Source organism: Equus asinus, chromosome 2 (genome assembly GCF_041296235.1).
Source record: "Equus asinus isolate D_3611 breed Donkey chromosome 2, EquAss-T2T_v2, whole genome shotgun sequence".
Classification (NCBI taxonomy): Eukaryota; Metazoa; Chordata; class Mammalia; order Perissodactyla; family Equidae; genus Equus; species Equus asinus.
This window is the reverse complement of record NC_091791.1, coordinates 95137158-95153904: the sequence shown is the minus strand read 5'-3', so window position 1 is coordinate 95153904 and position 16747 is coordinate 95137158. Positions and strand designations below refer to the sequence as shown.

Below are 16747 nucleotides of genomic sequence, written 5' to 3'. Positions count from 1 at the left end.
GGAGGCCCCCACGGATGAAGCGGGCTCCGACCTCACCTTGCAGGGTCACCGAGGGGGGTCTGGGCCCCAGCTGTTCACACCCTCCTCCAGGCAGCCGACATCTCGGGGGAAGGCCCCAAGACCCAGCCATCTAGAAAAGGAAGGAAAAAGTTTACTTGCAAATTGGGCAGGGGATTCAGACTTCAGAAGAACCGGCTCATCAAATACAAACCACGAGAATTTAAAGGGAGGAAAGAAAGCAGAGTCCTGGGGTTCCCGTTAGTCTGTTCCTGGTAGAAAACTTCAGTCTTCCCACGTGACTGTCCCCGTCCCCAGGGTCAGAAGGTAGCTCAGACATCAGCACAGCCCAAATCAGGGACAGCCTGGGTCAAGATGGAATCCAGGCTTGCAGGGAACATTCAGGATTTAGTTTTTGGGAATTAGAAAGTCAGGTTGGCCCTGTTACTTCTGGTTTCACCGGGCACCGCGTGCTTCCGGCCAGTGGTACGTGGCGTGCACAGTCGTGCTGGGCACAGGGCCGCGTGCCCGGTGCTGCTGTGGCATCTGCTGGCTGCCCTCTGGGCTCTAGGGAAGCAGCAGCGCAGATTCCCGGGGCCCGCTGGGGATGGGGGTGGGCCTCACCTCCCCGCGGGCTCGGATTGCTGTCTCCGCAGGGTGGGCGCGGGAACGTGAGCAGCACGGGGTGCCTGCACCCTCTTCTTCTGCGCCCGCCCTCTCCCTCTGAGCCCCGCTCTGTGCCCCCCTCTGCCCCGCCCTCGCCCTCTGGGTCCCCCTCTGCCATGCCCTCTCTCTCTGCACCCCCCCATGCCCCGCCCTCTCTCTCTGCGCCCTCCCTCTGCCCCGCCCTCTCTCCCTGCACCCCCCCTCTGCCCTGCCCTCTCCCTCTGCACCCCTCCATGCCCCGCCCTCTCTCTCTGCACCCCCCCATGCCCCGCCCTCTCTCTCTGGGTCCCCCTCTGCCCCGCCCTCTCCCTCTGCGCCCCCCCCTGCCCCGCCCTCTCTCTCTAGGTCCCCCTCTGCCCCGCCCTCTCTCTCTGCGCCCCCCTGTGCCCCGCCCTCTCTCTCTGGATCTCCCTCTGGGCCGCCCTCTCCCTCTGGGCCCCTAGCTAATGGCAGCTGCTTTGCTGGCTCTGGTTGCAGATATTCGGCATCTTCCTGGCGAGGACCCTGATCTCGGACATTGAGGCAGTGAAGGCAGGCCATCACTTCTGAGGAGCGAAGACGAGCGAGCGGAGCTGAGCCACGCCGTGGGGGCCTCGGCCCTTCCCCTCGTCAACTGGTCCACAGGGAGGGAGCGGCCGCCCGAGCCGGAGCCGGCGGCCCGTCTTCAGCATCAGCGTGATGTGTCTCTCTGCTGCTTCTTGCTGGTGCTGAAGACGAGGCCCGTCTTACCTGCACAACTGTGTGACCAAGACCCCTGCCGGGCGGGGTCTCCCAGAGACAAGATGTGTCTTCACGTGGGGGCGGCGACTGAGGGATGGTCGGGGCTCACGGCTGCCAGGAGGGCCTGACCTGGTGCCCTGGAGCGTCTGCAGACACTGTGCCGTGGGTGCCGGCCGGGGGGACAGCCGTGTCTGGGAGCGGGATGTGGGTGGGGCCCGGCAGGTATGGACGAGGCCCCGTGCAGCCTGTGATGGGGCTGGGGGGTGGGGGGCGGGGCACGTGCAAGTGAGTGGACGCCTGAGTGCCGGCCCTGCGGCTTCTGAGGGTCGGGCACGTGTGCGATTCTCTGCCACCTCCCGTGACATAGCCTGAGCCAGGGTGTGGGATGAGTTCTGGGACCCCGTCCCTCCCTCCCTGCAGGCGGGAGCTGTGTCCGGTTCCACCGCGCTGGGCCCCATGATGCAAGGAGTAGGGCGGGTTCCCCGACAGCTGGCCCCCTTTTCTAAAGTGTGTAAATAGTCTATTTATCGGTAAGAGTGTTGTCCCCCGCTTCTGCGTGCCCCGGCGTTGTCCGGAGCAGCTGCCAGGCGCCTGGGAAGAGGCCAGGCTCGGTTCCCTGCAGCGGCCCGTTTGCTGCCTGACATCCGGCTGCTGCGCGCCCCTCACCACCTGCGCCCTGGCAGCCCACTCTCCCCGGCTCGCCTCACTCCGGTCTCGGTGCTACTGAAACTCACCCACAACTTGAATCCTGTGCCCCAGCTGCACCCCAGGAGCCAGCCGGAGCCGGTGACGCCTGGGGCCAGGGCTGCTCTCGGCCGGGTGCACGGGCTGGTCGGCCTGGGTTGCCCCCCTACCCCCGGGGAGGAGCTGTGCGGCCAGCCCAGCCCGCGCTGCCAGACGCCCAGACTGTCACCCTGGCTTTCGAGGGGACCTCTCCCCAGACCGGGGCGTCTTCCGACACTGTCCACCCTTCCTGTCCGGGCTGTTCCGGGCTCGTTCCTGGGAGTGACATCTGTCTAGTGTACCCAATACCCCGGGGGGATGGAGGACCGCGTGCGTCCAGCTGGCTGCTTTCTGACGCCTCCCTGGACCTCGTGCCAGTTCTGTCCTCATGGTCCAGGGGTCGAGTGCTGCCTCCGCCTCCTGCCCAAGTGAACGTGCTGGTGTGGTGGGTGCCACTGGGTGTGTGTCCATGTTGTTGTTACAATTTTTTTTTTTTTTTTTACAGTTTTTCCCGTAGACGAGGGGGAGAAGAATGCTTGTGTTTTAGGAACTGTGATGCTTTTCTTTGACTGCCAAACTCTTTTATGGAATATATCTTTATACTAATGCTGGTGTCTGGTGGTTTTTGTTCTGGGTTACATCTATGTGGCATTAAGCATCTCAGGGGAACCCTGGCTGCCAAGGGAACCAGCGGGATGGGGTGTGGCTGACACAACAGGAGGTGGATGTGGAGGGTCCATGGTGGCTACAGGCTGAAATGAGTGGCACCAAGTGAACTTTTAGACTCCCTGTGCCCCTCCCAGTCGCCTCTGTGTGGAGGGTGCAGCTGGCACAGGCTGGCTCAGGGCTTAGTTATGTTTAGCTAGAAGCACGAGGTTGAAGAGTCTGACCTCACAGGCCCGGAGGAAACAGGATTTTAGGTTGTCTCTGTCCGCCCCAGGCAGAATGATCCAGGCCGAAGGGTGCAGGGACGCTGGGCTGGACCCTGGACGCTGCATGAGCTGCCGGCCCATCTGTGGAGGGGCTGGTGGCAGCGCCCCATCGCCGGGGTCCTCTGGCCCGGCCTGCCCTGGGGGAGTCGGTGGCCATAGATGCTGACTGCTGGTGTGTGGCCAAGCAGCTCCTGGGGGGCTCTTGCTGTCCCGTCTGTTCCGGTTGACTGGCAGCTGGACCCCTCTCGGGTTTTCACAGGGCCCGGCCCCGTTCAGGGTGGGGTCTAGCTGTGTCTTTTCAGGGAGAGGTTTGTTTTCAATTCGTTCACAGGACTCTGGTGATTTTCAGCTGTCTCCCCTGGCTCCTTGTGGCTGGATGAGGGTGGAAGAGAAACGCAGAACAGATGTGCACAGGGGAGTCCAGGTGGATATGGCCCTCTGTATGGGGCCACTGGGCAGCCTCCTGCCACTCTGCAAGGGCCCAGCTGCCCTGAGTCCCCAGACAGTGACAGGCCAGCTGTGACCTCTCAGCCCCCGGTCGCTCTTGCTGCCCAGTCTTTCCTTGCTCCCCTGTGCCTCACCTGCCCACCTCCTCCCAGGACTTCGCCATGTTGGTTGTCCCACCTCCTCTCCTTCTGTCCCCATCACGTGTCCACATCCCAGGCAGCTGCCTGTCTGGGCTCTGTGTACCCGTCTCCATCACCACCCGCCACTCTCCTCACTTGACTGACAGCTGTCACTCCAGGCACCACACTCTTTTGGCCTCGGCAGCACCTGACAGTCTGGACCACCCCATCCTTGGAGTCCCCTGCGTCTGGGCCCAGGGTCGTGGGTGTCTGACCCTCCCTGCCATCCTCGTCCTGCCTCCAGCTGCACCTGCCATTCTCGGCTCACCTGCCTTCAGGGGCTCTGGCTGCCCACAGGGCCGGGCTGTGAGCGGGGAGAGAGACCGTCTGTGCTGATGCAGGGGGCGGGAGCGGCAGCAAGCCGGGGGAGAGCTTTCTGGGCTGGGCAGGGGGACTGGACGCAGCCTTCTCTCCAGGAGAGACTGTGCTGGGGCCGCCGCTGGGTAAGGGGTATGCTTGTGAGTGTAGACCCTGCAGTCTCGGGGCCCCAGGGGAGAGCTCCCCACAAGAGGAGGCTGGGTCAGAGGCCAGCAGAGGAGGGTGGCCTCGCCTCAGCAGCAGGGACAGCAGAGGCCCAGAGAAAGGGGAGGGCCGTCACAGGGGCCCAGCACCCAAGGCCTCCTGTCCTGGAAGGTCCCGCCAGGTGTCGGGTGCTCAGCCCTGTCTGGCAGTGGTTCAGCGCCCTTGGCTGCACCAGGTGAGTGCGGAACCATATGACCTCAGGAGTGGGCCTCCGGGTCCAGCGCAGTGTGTGGTGTCTGTGGCCACAGGGCCGCAGGGCGTCCAGGTTGTCAGCCTCCAAACCGTGGTCCCCTGTCCCCAGTGGTGGGTCTTGGTGAAGTGCTCGCTGTGCTTGTCTGTCACCCAGGAGGATGCTGCGTGCCTCCCAGGACAGGCTGGCTGGCTGTACGCTGTCCTCTTTCACCGGGGCGTTCTCCAAAAATCCAGAGACCCACACAGCTTTAGGGCCTTCTCGCTCCTTGTAAAGTCAGCCCCACCTGGCTTTTCCCCCTCAAAGGCTTCAGTAAAGGTCTGTTCATTCTCTCATCGCTTTTGGGGTCTCCAGGGTGCCTCAGGAAGACCCGAAGCAGCCACTGAAGAACCAGGCTGCAGCACAACTTTGGGAGGAAGGAAGGTCATGGCCGCTTAAGGGGCTCTTGTTCTGACCGAGGCACCAGCATTAGAGACCCGGCCTTGGAGGAGGCAGTCAGCGTTCCCTACAAGGTCCGGGTGGGTGGTTCCGCTCTGAGTTTTGCCCCTGTGCTCTGCACCTGTGTTCCAGCAGGGCTTTCGGGAACACAGTTCATAACTTCCAAAATAAATTATCACCTGAGACTGTAGCTTTGCCACCTTGAATCACTTTGAAACTAGTTTTTTTTTTTAATGTATGAGTAAAGCAATCCAAACATGGGACAGTGTGAAACGACACTGTCTTGTCCCCGGAGGCAGCCACCAGTGAGCTCCAGTCCGGAAGGGCCTGCATATGTTCAGAGGCCTTCTTCACACAAATGAGAAGTATGTTTTACACTACAGTTGATTCTACTTAATCTGTCTCAGAAGCCTGTCTCTCTCCACCAGTGCATCACCGCCTGCGGTGCGTTCCGACGGTCATGCCCCAGTGAAGGAAATTGCTCTGCACGGGGTGTGTCTACAGGCGCAGGTAACAGAAACCCGATTTAGCTGAAACCACGAGGGGAGGGTTTTGGCTCCTGGGACTGGAAAGTCCGGAGGTGGGTGAGTTTCAGGGCTGGTTTGACTCTTGTGGCTCCATGATGCCCGCAGGATCTGGTTTCTTCACCTCCCTCTGCTCTGCCTTCCAGAGTCCCCATCCCCCGAGGTGGAGGGAGGGAAGACCGCACCCGGAAACCTCAAGCCTGGTGATGGGGACAGCACGGCAGGGAAGCCATTGAGGGAAGGGCCCCCCAGGACCTCCTGTGCTTGTCGGTCCCACTGAGACCGAGTGGTGGGAAACAGCCCCCATGGAAGGGCGTGAGCATTAGGGAGGCCGCCAACAACCCACATTCCACGTCTGTGGGTGGGCGTGTCAGTCGGTGCCGTGTTTTGCTCTTACGAGGGCTTATAAGACCCTGCGGTGTTTTGTTGTTGGAATTACTTCCTAGAAGTGTTTGTAAGGGCTAGGGCCAGCCTGTCGCTGCCAGGCTATGGCTGATGTGTGGCGAGGGTGCCCTGAGCATCCGCCATGGAAGGGCTGGTTCTGGGCCGAGGAGGGTGATTGGGAGGGAGTGATGTCTCTCCAAGGACTCCCCCCAGTAGCCTCTGGCCTATGACAGCACAGATTCCACAGGGAGGCTGTGCAAGAGGGGCAAGGTGGCCCATGCTGTCCGCCTTGGCCTTCAGAGGTAGCTGGTCCTCTGGGACTGGAGGAATTTGGGCAGTGTCTTCCAGCGGAGGTCGGGACCCGTGCTGAGATTCTGTGCCACCCCCGAGGTTGCACCGGGAGGGAGCCCAGGACTGGGCAGACACCAGCCTGGCATCTGCCAGGTGTCTGGAGCTCCAGGATGTGGTGTTGTGATGTCACGTCGCAGCCTCATCTCTGCGAACGCCCTGGTGCCCTGCGATGGGGCCTGGGGGTTTGGACAGCTCACCGCCCATTGCTGCCCCGACGGCCGGGTGGGTCCTGCTCCCGGAGGAAGGCAGCCCCCTCCCAGAGAGGCAGGTGCGCACACAGGCACAGCTGGACGTGGAGCCAGGGCAGTGGGGAGGGGAGGAGAGGCGTTGACACTGGGAGGCTCTCATGGGATTGTCTGTTTCCTCGAGTGCCAGCAGGCTCCTTTGGATGGGAACAGTGCTGAGCCTGCGTCTGAGCTCGGGCTCAAAAAAAAACCCCCCAAAACCCAAAATGCCTTAGTGCCCAGCTTCTTCACCTGTAAAGTGGAGATCACTGGTTTTATTTCACAAGATTTCAGAGTCTCAAGTGAGTGAGTGCGTGTTGATGTGAGAGCTTGGGATAATTGAGAGGTGCTGAGTCCTCAGTCACCTGCTTCTCACCAGCCCTGTGGCCTCTGGCAAGTTGCTTAACTTCTCTGAGCCTTTTTTGTAAAATGAGGATAACCCCCCGATGTGGGGTGGTTCCAAGGACTGAATGAGGGGAGGCGGGTGAAGTAGCGGGCCCCCAAGTTACGGCTGTTTCGGTCACTGAGAGGTTCCAGGGGTGGCATCCCCACCTGTGAGCTTCCACCTGGACTGACATGGAAGGATCCACGCCTGTCCTTGTGGGATGGGCTTCAAGTCTTGGAGCCTCAGCAGAGCTCCTTGAGGTCTTTGCTTCCTGCATCACAGGGCCGGGGTGTGGGGAGGGGTTGCCTCGGACCTGGAGTGTGGGTCCTGCCAGAAACCAATACAACCAGAGACGTCGCCCCTGGAGCAAGCAGGTTGGCCCTCGCCTGCCAAGGGGTCCGGGCTGTCTGCAGAGGGGGCCCATCCACCTCTCGCCTGCCCCGGGGAGGACTCCATGTCTGTGGTGGGCAGGCTCAGCAGGACTGGAGCCCCTGGGGCGTGACGTGTGTAAGACAGTGCCCGGACCCCACTGTGCTGGCCCGGCCCCCTCCCAGGAGAAAACCTTTGTGTCTAAAAACCTGTGAGTCCCCAGGGCTGGGAAAGGCAGCAGGTCAGGTGCCTCCATCACAGTTCTGTCCTCAGGCAGTGGGAGCCCGTCATGCACCCTGTGCTTCGCCTCCTGGTGGCACTGCCACCTGTGTCCTCCGGCATTTCAGCCCCACGCGCCTCTGAGGAGCCCAGGGCTGAGGCCGTGCACTGATGATTTGATTCCTTGGGCCCGAACCGTCATCCATCTGTCAGCAGGGGGCGCCGTTGTGTTTCCTTTTGGCTTTAGATCTGCTGTTTTGTTTTGTTCTGTTTTTTAAAATCAGCACAGCTGTGGTCCTATACGGAAAGAACTGGAGAGGCCTCTAGGATGGACTGAGCACCCCGTCCCTGGAGGTGTGCAAACCCAGACTATACGCCTCCCTCCTGTTGGGAGTGACATGGAGGGGTTGGAGCCGGTTTCTGTGCTGCGTGGACCCTGGCGAGTCTTCCCATTTCTGAGAGGCAGTGATCCTTCCTGTGCCCTTTGTTAGAAAGTAAAATAAAGCATCGCTCAGATAAATATTACATATGCACGTGTCCAAGATTTTATTCACTTACTGATCAAACGAGGGAGCTGGTAAAACTAACAACTGGTTCCAAGGAGAAGTCACAAGGTGCCATCGATCCACAGGGAGCACAGGAACGCTGAGACTGTCTTTCTTCCGGCGAGTGGGGTCAGGTGAGCCTCATTTGGGCATGCTGTTTGTGCGTCTGCAGATGGAGTATTTTGCGTTAACTCTGCGATGTACAGAGTTGTAAAGCAGCTGACAGGCCCGGCAAACCCGGAGCCAGGATCAGATGACTGGAAAGATATGCGCTGCACAGTGCACTTTTCCAGTGGAGACAACCAACATCTTTCTGCTTGTTCCACATTTCCTTCCACTCGGTCTCCCTTTGACAGAGCTCGCTTTTTAAAGTAGAGCCCAGGCAGGGAATCCGAGGAGCCAGTCTCACTGTGGGAAGGGTAGCCTGAGGGTTAGGGTACCCCCCGGGTGCCCTGGGGAAGGGTCAGCCACCTGGGAGGCGTCTGGGGGCACGGGCTGCTCTCTCAGTAGTAAATGGATGGCTTGGGCCGCGTCTGCGACCAGAGAGCCTGGTGTTGGCCAAGCTGCTTTAGGCCCAGCTCCCTGTCCACTCCTGCAGACACGTCAACTGCCACACTCAAAACCGAATTTGTCGTCTCTTCCCCCAGCCCCACGTCCCTCCCACACCCCACTCTGCTGCTCCTGTTTCCTGCGTCTCAGCTGAGGGCACCAGCACGCCCACGGCCAAGTCCAGGAGTGTGGGTCTCACCTGAGCTCTGAGCATGACTCCGGCTCCGCCTCAGTCAACAAGATGTCAGTCACCTGGTCTGAAAGGGACTAAAAGTTCATCTTAGTGCCTCACTGCCTGGGAAACAGGATGGGTTTCAGTGTCGTTCCCTTCTTTTCTTCTGAACGATGCCTGGGACTCTTGTTGGCAATGCGTGCGTTTGAATCTCTTTCCCAATGTGGGGGATCAGAATTGGCCACCCCAACATGTGTCTCTTTGTCTTGCCTTCATTATTTTTAGGAACAAAAGACTCTGAAAGAAACTTTAAGATTCTCCCTATTGCCTGAAAGAAATTGAAGATAAAGGCCATCCCAGGACAGGCCATCACCATAGATAACTCTGGGTATCTGGTAGACTCAGAGGGTCCCTGCTGAGCCCATCTTACCTAAGTTCTTTTTACCAAACATTTGCTTTTCCATTTCTATGTGAATTGTCTTCCTCCCCTATGAAGCCCCAAATCACCAGCCCCAACATCCTCCTTTGTAACTGAAGATGGTATTTAAGATGGGAGCCTCTGCCATTTGGGCTACTTACTCAGTTTTCCTGAGTGTCTCCCATGCATACATGTTATAAAGCTTTGTTTGGTTTTCTCCTGTTATTCTGTCTCATGTCAATTTAATCTGCAGCCCAGCCAGAAGGGCCCAGAGGGTGTAGGATGTGCCTTCCTCCCCTACACCAGCACAGCTCCATTTTGAAGTGAGTTTATATCTCCTCTCGGTGGAGTCAAAGCAACTCCTGGAGCTGCGGGCAGTGGGGTTCCCAAGAAAAAGAGAATCTGTAATGGATGCACTGAGAAACCGGGGCGTGGGAGTCCCCACCCTGGCTGGCGAGCTCTTCCCTCCTTTCTGTCAGGGCTCAGAAGGCCTGGGTTTCAATGCTGTGTGCATTAGCAGCTGTGGGACGTGATAACAGAACCGCCCTGGATGGTAAATTGCCCGCCTCACGTCTGGTAGGAGTAAGTGAGATGGAGGAGAACCCTGGGCCCAGTGCCTGCCGCCACACCTGGGCATGTCGGATGCGTGAGCCTTGTCCTCTAGGAGGCGTGGGCACGGCTCGGGCTCCCCTGTAGCCTGGGGCTGCCCAGGGCGGCCTGCAGGGAAGGGCGCTCCTCTTGCCCGGTCAGGATGCTCCCGGGCCTGCTGGGGCCGGGCCTGTGTCTTGGATGCAACTTGTCTGCCGCTGGGAGGGGCAGCAGGCAGGGCTGGTGGACCGTGTGGTCCTTGGTAGGAGCCTGGAGGCCTGGGGGGCTCGGTGGGTGGCTGCCGCCTGGCGGAGCCTCAGCCTGTGTGCCGTCAGGGGCCTCAGAGTTGCCTCCTGCCCGTGGAGTTCGTAAGCGGCCCTCCTGGGCTGAGACTTGGTCACTCTGTTACACCTGTGCTGAGGGCCTCGGTCCAGGGGGCTGGGGGGAGTCGAGTGCTTTTGGATTAGCAGGACTGGGGCTCTGGTAGAGGTCGGGGCGGGGGCAGGCAAGTGCAGGCTGGTCCTGTGGGGAAGGGCAGCTGGCTCAGCATGCCCTCCGCCCCCAGGAGCTTCCTGCCCCACCAGCCATGTGCAGGCAGGAAGGACTGCACCTCCTGGGAGCCTGAACTCGCCTCCTCCAGAAACCGCCTCTTTTTCTGCTGTGTCACTGGCTTCCCGGAGGGAGGGAGAGGGGCTGGGCAGCAAGCGGGTGGAGTGGCTGCAGGCAGAGAGGACTTCCCGTGGGAACCGGGCCTTCAGGAAGGGCCTGAGGGATGCTCCGCCCAGGTCCCTCAGCTTCCTGGTGCCCCATCCTGGCCCTCTCTGCAGCAGCCTTGGCAAGACCAATGGAGAGCAAGCCAAGCCATGGGGGTGGTCAGGGCACACTGGCTGCAGTGACCTTAACTCACACAAGGTTCAGCAAAAGGGGCTGACCGGCTCCTGTGGCAGGGAGGGCCGGGGGACGTTCACAGACAGACAAAGGGACCGGGCCTGGCGCGCTAGGACAGACTGCACGCTGCACAAGGCGTCTCTCTCCATTGCAGCCTCCCCTTCACTGCATGTTGGCCTCGTTCCTCCTACGGCAGGCAGATCCTCTCCCAGTGGGAAACAGGGCCGCCAGCCACCAAGTTAGCAACCAAAGCAGAAAATTAGCCCACTTCACCCAGTGTGTGTTTATCAATCCTGGGCCTGAGTCACATGCCGGTCCAGGACTCAGTACTTTACTTTGAACCATGGGAGTCTGGGGGAGCTTGCTGCGTAGACAGAATTAGCTACAACAGCTCACCACCCCCAGCTAATATTTTGATTCACCAAGTGAGGAACCAGGTCCCAGATTAAGCAGCAGGGAAACAGACTCACATGGTCACCTACTATGTGCCTGGCTGACTCTCACGTAACTTCCCGCATCCATTTAATGCTGACAGAAGCCCTGTGCAGCTCAATGGTATACAGAAGAGGATGCTCACCTGTGTACAGAAGAGGATGCTCTCCCGTGTGCAGAAGAGGATGACCGCCCGTGTGCAGAAGAGGATGCTTGCCTGTGTACAGAAGAGGATGCTTGCCCGTGTACAGAAAAGAATGATCGCCCATGTGCAGAAGAGGATGCTCACCCAGATACAGAAGAGGACAGCTCACCCATATACAGAAGAGAATGCTCGCCCATGTACAGAAGAGAGTGATCACCCGTGTGCAGAAGAGGATGCTCACCCAGATACAGAAGAGGATGGCTCACCCATATACAGAAGAGGATGCTTGCCCAGATACAGAAGAGGACGGCTTGCCTGGATACAGAAGAGGATGCTTGCCTGGATGCAGAAGAAGACGGCTCGTCCGTATGCAGAAGAGGATGCTCGCCCAGATACAGAAGAGGATGTTCGCCCGGATACAGGAGTAAATGAGTCATGGAAACGAGGAGCACTGCCCATGGGTCTGGCCTGGCTGGCTGCAGCCCTGGGCACTGCGGCTGCGATCATAAATGATACTGTTGGGTTTTTGTGTACAAATGTCAGTGTGGGTATCCTTGCCCTTCAGAGGTACTAGGATCCCACAAGTTCCATGGTGGGGAAAGCCCCAAGTCCTCCCTGTGAATTCTGCTAATTCTGGGGACTCCTGTTCCTGTGGTCTAGTGGTTAAGATCCGGCACTGTCACCACCAAGGCCCAGGTTCGTTTCCCGGTCCGGGAACCACCCCCCGTCTGTAGGTCATCCTTTCACGGCCGCGTGTTGCTGTGATGCTGAAAGCTCTGCCACCGGGATTTCAAATACCAGCAGGGTGACCCATGGTCAACAGCCTTCAGCAGAGCTTCCAGACTAAGACAGACTAGGAAGAAGGAATTGGCTACATGTTTCTGAAAAAATTGGCCATGAAAACCTTGTGAGTAGCAGGGGCATTGTCTGATAGAGCGCCGGAAGGGGAGAGGACAGCACAAAAGACCAGGCAGGGTTCGCTCTGCTGGCCACAGGGCTCCAGGAGTCCAGCTGTGAGCACGGACAACAACGCGCTCCCAGCAGCCCATGCCTCTGACTCCTATGCCCCCCTGGCTGTCTCTGTTTTGTCCCTCCTCTGTCCTGGCAGAATTGGATGAACTTCACTTCTTTTTTTCTAAATAAAAAATCTACTCACAGCAAACATTTTGCGAGTTAAATCGTTTTGATGAAGATTTGGGGCAGGGTGGTCCACAGCCTCGTCTGCCTCTCTCCTTCCCCTGCCAGCTCTGCCGCTCAGGAACCCCGATTTCCAGCCCTGTGTATGTGGAGCACCCCAGCTCACCCCCGCTTGGCCTCCCAAATGTGCACCTGCAAACCTAGCAAAGTTTCCAGACACGGCCCTTCCTTCCAATAGCACCTGCTGACTCTCCTTAGAAGGCAGCGGGGGTTAAAATATTCTTTTTCCTGATACGTAAAACTGGGACCGTCCTACACATAAGATTTTACAACCTGCTTCCCCCTTAGCAATACGTCATGAGGACCCTTTCATGCCAGCAAATACCCTTCTCAATGTCAATTCTAACAGTCATATAGCATTTTATCCTAGTGATGTGCCACGATTTATTCTGCTAAACCCCATTACTGAATCCATCAGGTGTTTCGAAATTCGCACTATGATGACTAATGCTGCACTAGTTATTCTTGGCTGTGCCACAGAAGCCCCAGAGGTCAAGACCACCGAGGGACGCCCTGGCTGGGTCACAGGTCACAGGTGAGGATCTGGCTATTTATTCCCACTCTGATTACTGGACGAATATCCATCCTTTCCCCTCTGTTATTAACTGCCGTTTTTATCATCCACTAAATAATTACATACGTATTTGGAGCTGTGTCTAGGCTTTCTCACTTCTGTCTGCTTGTTCTCGTGTCAGGACTGAAATCTTTGATTTCATAAGTGTGAACTACGGGCAATCTAGAATTCAGTATTCCTCATTATTTTCTAGGCTGGTCACATCTTTCGTTTTTTTGGCTAATCGGGAATCATCTCGTCAGTCCTCTCCCCACTTCCCAGTTAATTTTCAGGTTTGGCTTGAAATTGTATTAAATGTATAAATTAATTGGAGATCGTATTAGTTACGTATCGCTGCATAACAGGTTGCCCTGACGTTTGGTAGTTTTAAACAGCACGTCTATACACACACCTCCCACCCCTTCTGCGGGTCAGGGTCTCGGATCGGCTTTGCTGGGTGCCTCCGGCTCCCTCGGGAGGCTGCAGTGGAACACTGACAGGGCTGCCGTCTCCCCTGTCCAGATCCTCTGCTGCACTCACAGCCGCTGTTAGGAAGCTCCAGTTCCTCCCGCGTGGGGCTCACAACGTGGTTTCCCCAGAGTCAGGGATGCGAAAGAGCGAGGACCGGGGAGGGAAGGTGAAATGTCTCTCTAGTGATCTCTAAAGTGACAGGCCATCCCTTCTGGCTCAACCCTGACACGTGTGCGGGGCCACACAAGTCATGAACACCAGGAGGTGGGGACGGTCAGGAGCCATCTGAGGGCCGACTGACACAGACGAGAACTGAACACTTCACGGTACCGGGTCCTTCTAAGTGTGAACGTGCCGTGTTCCTGCACCGGCTTAAAGCCTGGGTGTGTCTCAGTGAGGGTTCTTGCTTTTCTTCATACAGAACCCCATGTTGTTCAAGTCGTTCCCGGGATTTCCTATCTGGTTCCTCTTGTGAACAGGATCTTCTTCACGTGTTTTCTGAGTCGCGGTTGCATTCCTAAGGGACACATTGATTGTTATGGCCGTGATTTTTCAGCGGAGCTTAGCTGCTGACAAGGCAGAAATGACGCTAGACTTTCACTGAGCCCTTGGATTGCAAAGCTGAGCCCCGGGGAGCCCCTGAAGGTGCTGTGGGAGCTGCTGCCCCAGGTGACTGTGCCAGTGGAGGTGGGAGAGCCGTCCTGTGGCCCATCCTTGTGTGGTGGCCACGCCCATGGTGCTCACGGCCGAGATGCGGGGTTCCCTGGCCACCGCTTGGCCTTGCCTTTGAGGGAGCCATGCAGTCAGGGCCTGGGGGGCCAGCAGGGCCGGCATTCTGTGGCAGGGCCCTCAGTCACCTGATGCCCCCAGACTGAGTCCACCTGCCCACGCCTCTCAGGTCCCAGCGTCCAGCAACCTCTCTCCAGAGTCCTGTTCTGGACGCCTCCCCAGCATCGCACGGCTCTGGCCAACTCCACTTGGAGAGTTCCTTCATTCTTCCTCTTCTCCAACAGCTATTGTCCAGCATCTCTGCATGCCAGGCAGTGTTCTAGGCCCCAGGGACACTAGGGAGGCACCGGCCCTCATGCTTGTTATCTTGTAGGGAGAGAGACAAAGCACAAACAAGCAAGTAAAATGATACTTTACAAAGTAAACGAGAAGGGAAAATCCAGCAGAATAAGGGAGGACCAGGAGCTCAGAGGAGTTAAAATTTGAGCAAAGACATGAAGGAGGTGATTGAGTCACATGGGTTCCAGGCGGAGGGGACAGCCTGTGAGGCCCTGGGGAGGGAGCTTGCCTGGTGTCTGCAGAACTGCAGGAAGCCAGCAGGGTGGAGCCTGGATGGAGGGAGAGCAGAGAGGGGCTTTGGGGGGGCGGGGATGAGGCTCTTCTCCAGCCTAGGGCCTCGGGCGATAGGGAGATAGGGACGATTCATCCTTCCCAACGTCACAACCTTCCAGGCCAGGAAGGGGTGGCCTTGCCTGCACTTCCCTCCCTGGAGGTGAGGGTGGGGGTGATGTGGACAGGGCTGTGCATGACAGTCTCTGCCCCACCAGCACTGACCTCCATTCGCATTTTAGGACTTTTGAAATACATTTTATTTCAGTGCTATGGATTATGTAGGTATACCTTACTCGTATAAAATGATACCACGTTTTTAAAAGTGGTCTCTCTCCCCCTTCCAAGAAGGAAGAAACCGCGTGTGTTCTTCCATTTTTTCCCTTTGTCTACATAAAAGTGATGAGACATATCGAGTTTAAAAAACGGATTACACTATGCACACAACTCCGCTTGCGGCCCTTTCATTTTCCCTGCCAGTGGACATCTTTGCTGCATGGCAGGCAGGTGGACCCCATTCTCTGTGACAGGTGTCGCGTCCTGTCCTGGCTGCCGCGCCCCACGGAGGCCGTCCAAGTGGTCTCCAGCCCCTTGTCCGAGGCTGCAGGCATCGCCTCTGGCCCAGGAGGAGCGCGTCAATGTGCAGTTAATGCAGAATTAAATGCATCTCGCCGGCCGGGGACAGAAAACAAGACCAAACCAGCGCAAAGGAGGCAGAAAACCGTGTCTGAATCCGGGGCTCACTCGTTTCTAGTCGGCAGCACCGCCGGGTTCTTTTGTCACGCTGGGGGCCCGGCCATTGAAGGGCTCGTGTCCCCTCCGCCTGGGTCCCATGCATCCCCGGTCCCCACAGAGCCCAGACACTGCCAGGGGCACCCCCGGGCAGAGGGAGGGAGGTGGACCGGAGTGTGGACCCGGCGGAGGGAGGTGGACTGGCGGGTGGCTGGTAGGAGGGACACGAGTCCCTGCCCCAGCCAGGCTGCACCCCCTGGCTCAGATCCCTGACCACTCCCTGCCTGCTGCGCCGGGCTCCCAGAAGCACCCCACCCACCTCCGTGGCACAGAGCGGGGCGCTGGCCGGGTCGCTCCTGCCTGCCTCCCTACCCCCGTCGGTGTCACCACCCCGCGGGAACCCGGCCTCATGCCCGCTCCAGCCGCCCCCTCTCGCTGTTGGGTCTGGGCCCCGGGAAGTACGAGGCAGGGCAGCCCGGGTCTAAGAACCCCGGGGTGGGGGGCGCCGAGCAGGGGTCGCTGCGCGGGCGGAGCAGGATGGCCCAGGCCGGGGGGCGTGCAGGTCCCAGTGCCAGCGGGGCTTCGGTGCTGAGGCCCCAAGGTCTGGGTGGCGCTGGGACAAGCCAGCTAGACTTGGGGAGGGGCAGCCTGGCCCCCACACCTCTTTTTGACCCTGCAGGCTTAGAGCTCACCTGGACCCACCCGATGGTGCTCCTGTTGTGTGAACTTGCAGAGGGAGAGTAGGGCCCGCCCACCCCTGCGGCCACCCGCCATAGGCGCCTGACCCACCTTTGGTCTCATGGCCGGGGAGGGGACTCGCGGATCACCAGTCCCGCCAGGCCACACAGCCAAACGCGTTTGTTTTCTCCCGGTCGGTAGGTTTTCCAACCATCGCAAGATTCAGTTGCCAGGGGATGTAGTTTGGAAATGGAGTAGGGCCCCAATGCAACAGCTTGTCTAGTGGGTAGCATAGGCTGGTCACTTACCTCCTCTGGACCCCGACATCCTTGTCCGAGTACAAGGGCAGCAGTGAGTAGCTCTGAGCACACATCGACCAAGCTTTGGTCCCAGCGACAGCGGCTCCCACCCACCCTAAAAGAACACGGCTCTGTCCAGAGCACGGCAGATTCAGGGCACAGAGAAGACTCGGTTTCACTCTTTCTCATGATCTGCAGACACACGCAACAAACAAGAAAACCATCAGCAGCTAGCGCTGAGCCCCGGAGGGTTGACGTGTCAGCCCCTGCAGAGCTTTCGAACCTCCTTCCAGAAACGGGAGACGACGCCCCCCTCCCTCGTGTCTTCGAATTCTGTGATGAAGCCCCTTCAGGGTCCCTCCTGGTTCCACTTGGTTTTCTGTTTGGCTATAACACAGTCAGAAGGAAAGGAAAGGTCTCTCCTCTCCCCAGGCAGAGTTTTAAAAGTTTTACCTGAGGGTGCCAGACGTCC

The 16747-nt window shown here is 58.5% G+C and overlaps 1 protein-coding gene across 12 annotated transcripts in view; it reads left to right on the top strand.

Moving 5' to 3' along the window:
• TSPAN14 (tetraspanin 14) overlaps positions 1–7795 on the top strand; it is a 54838-nt gene extending 47043 nt beyond the window's left edge. For 11 of the 12 annotated variants that reach the window (XM_070493976.1, XM_044760169.2, XM_070493982.1 and 8 more), the window contains one exon: positions 1141–7795. In XM_070493976.1, coding sequence (XP_070350077.1) covers positions 1141–1212 — 72 coding nt within the window. In that variant the 3' untranslated portion in view covers positions 1213–7795. The remainder of the gene's footprint in view (positions 1–1140) is intronic. The other variant, XR_011496788.1, reaches the window with a different exon arrangement.
• Positions 7796–16747: the final 8952 nt, after the last annotated feature.